General features: G+C 38.3%; 2 protein-coding genes across 2 annotated transcripts; one reads left to right on the top strand and one right to left on the bottom strand.

Moving 5' to 3' along the window:
• The first annotated feature begins 922 nt into the window (after window positions 1-922).
• Window positions 923-1,557, top strand: LOC141821839 (histone H3.2). Its single transcript, XM_074709209.1, has one exon. It carries the CDS (start codon window positions 1,057-1,059, stop codon window positions 1,465-1,467), a length of 411 nt encoding a protein of 136 aa, XP_074565310.1. The 5' UTR covers window positions 923-1,056; the 3' UTR covers window positions 1,468-1,557.
• Window positions 1,558-1,824: 267 nt separating this feature from the next.
• On the bottom strand, window positions 1,825-6,537 carry LOC141821683 (soluble inorganic pyrophosphatase-like). Its single transcript, XM_074709043.1, has 8 exons — window positions 6,345-6,537; window positions 4,185-4,289; window positions 4,081-4,109; window positions 3,093-3,158; window positions 2,809-2,916; window positions 2,358-2,544; window positions 2,171-2,252; window positions 1,825-1,892 (listed from the first exon to the last, which is right to left on the bottom strand). Exons 1-8 carry the CDS (start codon window positions 6,535-6,537, stop codon window positions 1,850-1,852), a joined length of 813 nt encoding a protein of 270 aa, XP_074565144.1. The 3' UTR covers window positions 1,825-1,849.
• Between the last annotated feature and the right edge of the window lie 1,015 nt (window positions 6,538-7,552).

Below are 7,552 nucleotides of genomic sequence, written 5' to 3'. Positions count from 1 at the left end.
AAAATATACGATGAAAGGCATTGAAGGGATCACTTTAGTAAAAGATAAAGTCCACCTTTCTAACAATCTCACATGGTCGATCTGATTATGTAAAGAAGTAAATTAAGAAATTATAATTGGCTACAACGAAAGAGGACATTGTCTCGATTTCGTCTAAATTCGATCCTTGTCCACTGCAATAAATTTATTTCATCGTAACGAACTCAACTATACTCTGGAAGTTGACATTGAAGGGATCACAAACAGAGGTTTCAGTGGATCCTACTGATCTGATTTTTTTCAATGCTGTGTGCCCTGCTCGGTACTGCTCTAGACGGGTCATATCGAACACATCTTTATAAAAAAAATAACGTTTATTATGTTTCTAAGATCACACTTTAATTCCAATTCAAACTCATCCAAATCGATATAAATAAATTATATAATATGACTTTCTTAAAGCCAAATACATTTTAAATATTAAATACAATAAAAAATATAATATAATATAATATAATATACATGGTTCTATATTATAATTTATACCTTATTATATTATATATTTATAACTTGTATATTTTAATAATTAAATAATACACATAGACTAGATATTTTATATTTATAAATGGATTACAAATAAATTAACCTTTGTGACATAAATTCGATCTATTTTTTTAAATTAGAATTTATTTAATTCAAATTTAAACTCACAAAATTATAAAAAATAAATAAATGTGAGCTACAATTTCACATAGGCACGCGCACTCAACGCGAATCTGTCCCGCGAGTTATTGCGATGATTGCCTCGAAGAAGAGGAACAACCAATCATCACGAAGCCCACGGATCGCCATCCTCTAGACTGAATCATAATCGCTCAAGAAGATCTAATCCGACGAACGATATCGACGCGGCGCCTAAAATCTCGAAACCGTCGAATTGCCAATTCCAGATCCCGCCTCTTTTCTTTTCTCTCTATTTAATACCACGTTCGCTGCTCTCGATCCCCATCTCGACTTTCAATTTCTCTGCTGCTGCCTCTTGTTCGTGGAACCCTAATTTCGCGTCGGTAAAAAGCGATGGCGAGAACGAAGCAGACTGCTCGCAAGTCTACCGGCGGCAAGGCCCCGAGGAAGCAGCTGGCCACGAAGGCGGCCCGGAAGTCAGCGCCGGCGACCGGCGGCGTGAAGAAGCCTCACCGCTTCCGCCCCGGGACCGTGGCTCTCAGGGAGATCCGCAAGTACCAGAAGAGCACCGAGCTGCTCATCCGCAAGCTGCCGTTCCAGCGCCTCGTGCGCGAGATCGCGCAGGACTTCAAGACCGACCTCCGGTTCCAGAGCTCGGCCGTGGCGGCGCTCCAGGAGGCGGCCGAGGCTTACCTTGTCGGTCTCTTCGAAGACACCAACCTCTGCGCCATCCATGCCAAGCGGGTCACCATCATGCCCAAGGACATCCAGCTCGCTCGCCGCATCCGCGGGGAGAGGGCCTGAGTTTAAGGTCTCATGCTGTATCCCTCCTACTCTGATTATTGTTGTCTTCTCTTGGCCTTTTTCACAAGTACTGATTTTTATTAACGAACGGTGCTGTTCATCTTTAGCTTGTTGGGTTGTAATCTAGTAATCTATGAATCTCGAGATTTGTGGCTTCAATTTTCCCTGGATACTGAATGAACAATTTGTCACTTAGCATTCTAAATCTTCTAGTTTCAGCTCGAAGCTTAAAGATGCATCAGATGAAAAGTGACTGAACATTTTAATAAATTATCAAATATTGATGATCCTCAATCGAAGTTTGCTTACGCAACAACAAATTGCAAATGCTCTATTTTGGATTTCTGCAATCAATCTCAATTTTAAAATTTGTGAATGCACTTTATTGCCTCAAGGTCTGCAGCGTATATTCAGCATAAAGATCCCTACAACAAGAACCATAAACCATGATTTTCAAGTATTCAAGGTTGACTAAGTGACCTCCCTGAATTGTAATTAGATGATATGATCAAGATACATGAGAGTCAAACTCGTTTTTTTAATTATGAAACTAACCTGTCTATGTTCTGTTAATGTGTTAGATAAACTACTATTTATTGAAGTTTGATCTTTCTTGGTTTCTTTTTGAAAGTTTTACTGAATCAAACAGAAATTAAGGCTAAATGGACTTCACAAAAAGAAAAATTATACTGAGCAAGCTTACATTGAATACTGAATGGCTTCTTGAGCTGTAGCTGCCGGCAAGAATTCATTGACTGCGACCTCTTTATTCTCATTCTTTTTGTCTGAAGAGCTTGTCAAGAACCTAGAATTTCATCACTGGAGAAAAAAAATTAAACACATGCAGAATGCATAATGAAAAATATTTTAAAGATGGTACGAAAGGATACAGTTTTCAAAGAAGTGTCTTATTTCTGCAAGATGATGAGGAGATAACTCAGTAAGGTTATTGAAGTGATGGAACTCAGGATCATCAGCACAAACTGCAATAATCTTATTATCTTTTCCCCCCTGATCAATTATAGTCATAAGACCAATGGCCCTGGCTCGTAGAAAGCATCCAGGAAGAACTGGTACCTATTCATAGGTGATTTTCCATAAAATAAGCACCATTCTCATTGATGAAACAGTATTAACCAGCTAGGTTCAGGTGAACATTGGTTCTCCCTTTAGTCTTTTTTTTTAAAAAAAAAAAAGATAGTAACCATCTAAGCACAGACGATAAAAGAAACATGACATGCTAAATAACATTGACAAACTAATGCAAGAGCTTTATAGTTACTGCATATCACAGAAGATATAAGTCATAGTATTAAATAGCTTTTAGCAGTAGGGTTCAACCTGCATGAGGACCAGAACATCCATTGGATCATTGTCTTTGCAAAGTGTACGAGGAATGAAACCGTAGTTATGAGGGTATACCACTGAAGAGTACAAGATGCGATCAACCTGGAATGTCTCCAGTGATTCAGTAGTATCAACAGAAAAAAAATTTACAGTTAAAATCAACAAAATAGCTCACATAATAACATGCAATGGTGTTTAAAAGTTTGAACATAAAATTTAAATATTAGCCGGTGTCTTAGCAGACTACTTGTTGAGGAATGTAGAAGAGTAAAACAAACCTTAATCAGTCCTGTCTTTTTGTCAAGTTCATATTTCACTTTACTTCCTTTTGTGATCTTCACAACCTAATGTTAATAAACGGATGACTTGATATGAAACATAACCAAAACAGCTTACAGAAATCAACTTAATAAATGAAATGACTTGATATGAAACATAACCAAAACAGCTTAATTATGTTTGATTTTTGTGTCTGTGGCCTCCTATTTTTATTAGAAAATTGATTTGCAAATATCTAGTGAGTCAAACACAAGACCAGGCAGAATTATCTACTGGAGTGAAATAGAATTCCATCCTCTCAGTCACCTAATCCCTCAAATCAAAGCTAGAATGTTTGTGCATATCTGTCTTCTCCTATATATCAGTAGTTTACTCATCTATTTGGATTTGTGCCTTTTCAACTTTTCTAGGACTGTAAATGAATAAGATGTTTGTGAACAAGTTCAGTGCTCAATTTAGTAAGAGTTTGTTTATGTTCTTTTTGACCAGAACTCAACTTGTTAACACTAGTAATTTCTCTATAATTTTTAAAAAACATTTATCTATAACATGCTAAAATTGATGAAATGATATATTTGATTTATTAAAATATTTTAATTAAATTATAATACAATAGTATTTTAGTTGAGCCTGATAAAAAGTTTGAGCTCAACTCAAGTATGTAAAAGGGTTCTGCTCGGGTCATTTACACCCCTAAACGTTTCCACTCAAGGCAAGAACAATTCCACTGACATTTAAACCTTTATTTTCTCTGAAATTCCAGTTTAAAAGTCAAATACTTGCAGTTCCTCAAATTGAGTAAATACTTGATTATTGACATCAGTTCATATTTGTCAAATAAAACCACACCTTTCAGTTTGTATTTCTTTACGTGAGGGGAAGGAGGCAATTTGGCCCACCCACTAATAGTGTTATATCTTGCAATTATGATAGTTGATTTAATATGCCTACTTGATATGAATTCAAAGAAATAAAAAAAATACTTACAACATTGAACACAGCAGGGGCCTCAGGACCTAAACAGAAATTGCAGTAAGAAAACTCAAACTAGTAGATAAAATGTTGCCACTAATACATTATCAAGTATCTACCTATTTCAAGATCATGCCAAGGATGAGCAGCCACTGATCTCCTGGACAATGATGATAATATCCTTTCATTCAATCTTGGAGCTGCATGTTTCTTTTTGCCCTTTTCTTCAATCGTATTTCTATATAATTAGCAGTTGTTAATCAGGGCATTAACAAGCTTATTGATACCATAATTCCTGAAAACTCGTTTACATGCCATGTAAAGCAATCAGCTGCCCCTTAACAGAAATCTTAAAAATGAAAGTTTACCAAACTGAAGAAGCATGGCAGTTGCTATAAAGAAAAAGCTTCAAATTCAACACACATATCCTTCCCTACTATGATAGTTAATGAACAAATGAGCTTCTACAAGATCCAAATTGTAAATAAGAAAATTAACAAGTGTAGCCAAATTACAGTAGAAAATGGTATGAGTATTCCACTTTCTTTCAAAACTCTGGCATTTCAGAATTCATAATTGCCTATAGCTTTCTTATCGTATACTACTTTAATTTCTCACTGCTTATAGTCCACGAGTTAATCAAATTATCTTCACGACAAATATTTTTGCTAGAAATTTAATTATACTCTTTCCTTGCCTTGTTACTGAAAGGGGCGATCATTGTTACCCTGTAGATTATAGTCATTCTGTGATAATATATGAGCAGTGGTAAGGTGCAATATTTTAGGACATGAGTAGGGTCGATGTACATTACAAGGTCACTTGAGCACCAATAAGCAGCGTATAAATTGCACTCACTAATCTCATAGAGCGCCACAATTTCCAATTTTATTCTTCCGTACCAATCCAGAAGGTTACATCACTTAGGAAAACATAATGAAATCGAATCCTTTTCTTCGGCGAACCAGCATTATTATATCATGCGACACTTGAGGTATAGTTCAAATTTTGCTAAATCTACTGAGAGAGCCTAAGATCTATAACTGCCGCACGCCGATCTGGCAAAATCTACCTATCATTCTATCATGAACAAGGAATTAATTCATCGAACACGAAGATCAATACCGTCATGATCGAGAATCACCTGAAATGCAATCAAGAATTCGACCCACCGATCTAACCATAAAAATAAAAAAGGAAGGAGTAATCGGGGAAGAAAAACAAGCAACCTTTCTCGCTGACGGGTATATTTCATGAAAATCAGGAGAAGGAAGAGGAGAAAGAATCCGGAGAAACGCATGGAGGCGGAGGACACTGGCGTTAACTTGCATTTAGTTTTTATATCCCTTTTCAATTACCAAATGACATTGATATGTGAACACTTGTTCTCTTTAATCTTTATTTTTATTATTTGAATTAATTTATTATCAAGTAAGTTTACTTTCTCTATGCAAATTATATGTTTAAATTTGTTTTCTATCACAACCTCTTAGAATATAGTATCCATTGTGTAACTAGAGCATGATTTGCATTGCAAATTTCAGTTTCTCCAATTCATCTAATGGAAAAAAATATAAAGGTGCAACTAAAATAGTGAGCTAGCTTTAAAATGTAGTATGTTTTTATATTGACAAGAGTTAAATGTGTTTTCAAAGTATGAAAACTAATTGTTGGCTGTAATAAAGAGGAAGAGTCTGACTTTATGAGTTAAATTTGTATCTTACCAATTATTTCTTTTTGATATAGGTTTCATTCACCTAGTATAGGAAGAATATGCGATTTGACATTGACCCGGTGGAGTTATTTAGTGGTTACGTAGATGTTGGGTAAAAGGGAATATGAGAAAAATGGGTGTGCTTCCTACAATATGTGTCGACCTCATACTTCAGTCTCGGTATGTTTCCTAAAGCATATGCCGACCTCCTGCTCCGGTCTCGACATATTCCCTGCAGCATGTGCCGACCTCATACTTCAGTCTCGGTATGCTTCCTAAAGCATACGCCGACCTCCTGTTCCGATCTCGACATACTCCCTGTAGCATATGTCGATCTCCTACTTCAGTCTCGGTATGCTTCCTAAAGCATACATCGACCTCCTGCTCCGGTCTCGACATATTCCCTGCAGCATATGCCGACCTCCTGCTTCGGTCTTCGTATGTTTCATCTTCGTATGCTTCATAAAGCATATGCCGACCTCCAGCTCCGATCTCGGCATACTCCTTGCAGCATGTGCCGACCTCATGTTTCGATCTCGGTATGCTTCCTAAAGCATACGCCAACCTCTTGCTCCGGTCTTGGCATACTCCCTACAGCATGTGCCGACTTCCTGCTCCAGTCTCGACATACTCCTTGCAGCATGTGCCGACCTCCTGCTCCGGTCTCGACATATTCCCTGCAGTATGTGTCGACCTCCTGCTCCAGTCTCAGTATGCTTTCTAAAGCATATGTCGACCTCCTGCTCCGGTCTCGGCATACTCCCTGTAGCATGTGCCGACCTCGTGACTTGGTCTCAGCACACTCTCTACAGCATGTGCCGACCTCGTGACTTGGTTTCAACACACTTCCTGCAACATGTACCGACCTCGTGACTTAGTCTCGACATGCTTCCTGCATCATGTGCCAACCTCGTGACTTGGTCTCGATACGCTTCCTGCACCATGTGTCAACCTCTTGACTTGGTCTCGACAAGCTTCCTGTACTATGTGCCGACCTCGTGACTTGGTCTTGACACGCTTCCTGCACTATGTGTCGACCTCGTGACTTGGTCTCGACATGCTTCCTGCACCATATGCAGACCTCGTGACTTGATCTCGACTGATAACACTCATTTTATAGTTTATTTTGGTCCTAATACTTGATATTTTGATCTTCTCATTATGTAACTATTGAGTAATAACACGTTTTATGAGTAGGAACTTATTTTGGGCTATATTGCTTAATCCTACAAATTTTAGATTGAATCTACTATTTTTCATGTGTTTTTGTAGGATACTTAAAGAGTCATGAAATTGGATCAAGTTCAAGAGTTCAACCCAACTCGGATTCATCCTTTCTCACCCTATTTCGGATTCGGGTATGGGTTCACAAAGGATCCACTATGACCGCTGTTGGGTTGCAAGGGTGCAAACATAGTCCCACATCTAAAACACATGGGAAAGATCATGGGTTTAAAAGGATGGAAAGTATCTCCATTGGTATGAGGCCTTTTGGGGAGAGCCCAAGAACAAAACCATGAGGGCTTAGGCCCAAAGTGGACAATATCATGTCATTGTGGAGATGTGGACATTCTTTAGACCCAACAATTGGTATCAGAGCGAGGCCGCTCTTCACCGGACTAACCGCCGGATGAGCAATGATCCAGATCTAACCATGTGGGGACCCTCGGGGAAAACAAAGGAAGTAGGGGAGGCTCGGACCATGAGGACATGACAGCCGGACCATGAGAAATGGTAGCGGAGCTTCTAGTGGTCCTTTATTTGAGGGGAGGA

The sequence above is a fragment of the Curcuma longa genome, chromosome 2 (assembly GCF_044706935.1).
Source record: "Curcuma longa cultivar G26 ecotype Majalengka, Jawa Barat chromosome 2, ITB_CL_G26_1.1, whole genome shotgun sequence".
Lineage (NCBI taxonomy): Eukaryota > Viridiplantae > Streptophyta > Magnoliopsida > Zingiberales > Zingiberaceae > Curcuma > Curcuma longa.
Note: the sequence above shows the minus strand (reverse complement) of the source record. Positions and strands in the feature narration are given on the sequence as shown.

Excerpts from the sequence above, each read along its gene's own strand:
- LOC141821839 (XM_074709209.1), top strand. The coding sequence starts at position 1,057 with ATGGCGAGAACGAAGCAGACTGCTCGCAAGTCTACCGGCGGCAAGGCC.
- LOC141821683 (XM_074709043.1), bottom strand. The coding sequence starts at position 6,537 with ATGCCGAGACCGGAGCAGGAGGTCGACATATGCTTTAGAAAGCATACT. Across the intron at positions 4,110-4,184 it reads TTGGCATGATCTTGAAATAG|GTCCTGAGGCCCCTGCTGTG; the intron begins GTAGATACTTGA and ends ATTTCTGTTTAG. Across the intron at positions 2,917-3,092 it reads AAAAGACAGGACTGATTAAG|GTTGATCGCATCTTGTACTC; the intron begins GTTTGTTTTACT and ends GAGACATTCCAG.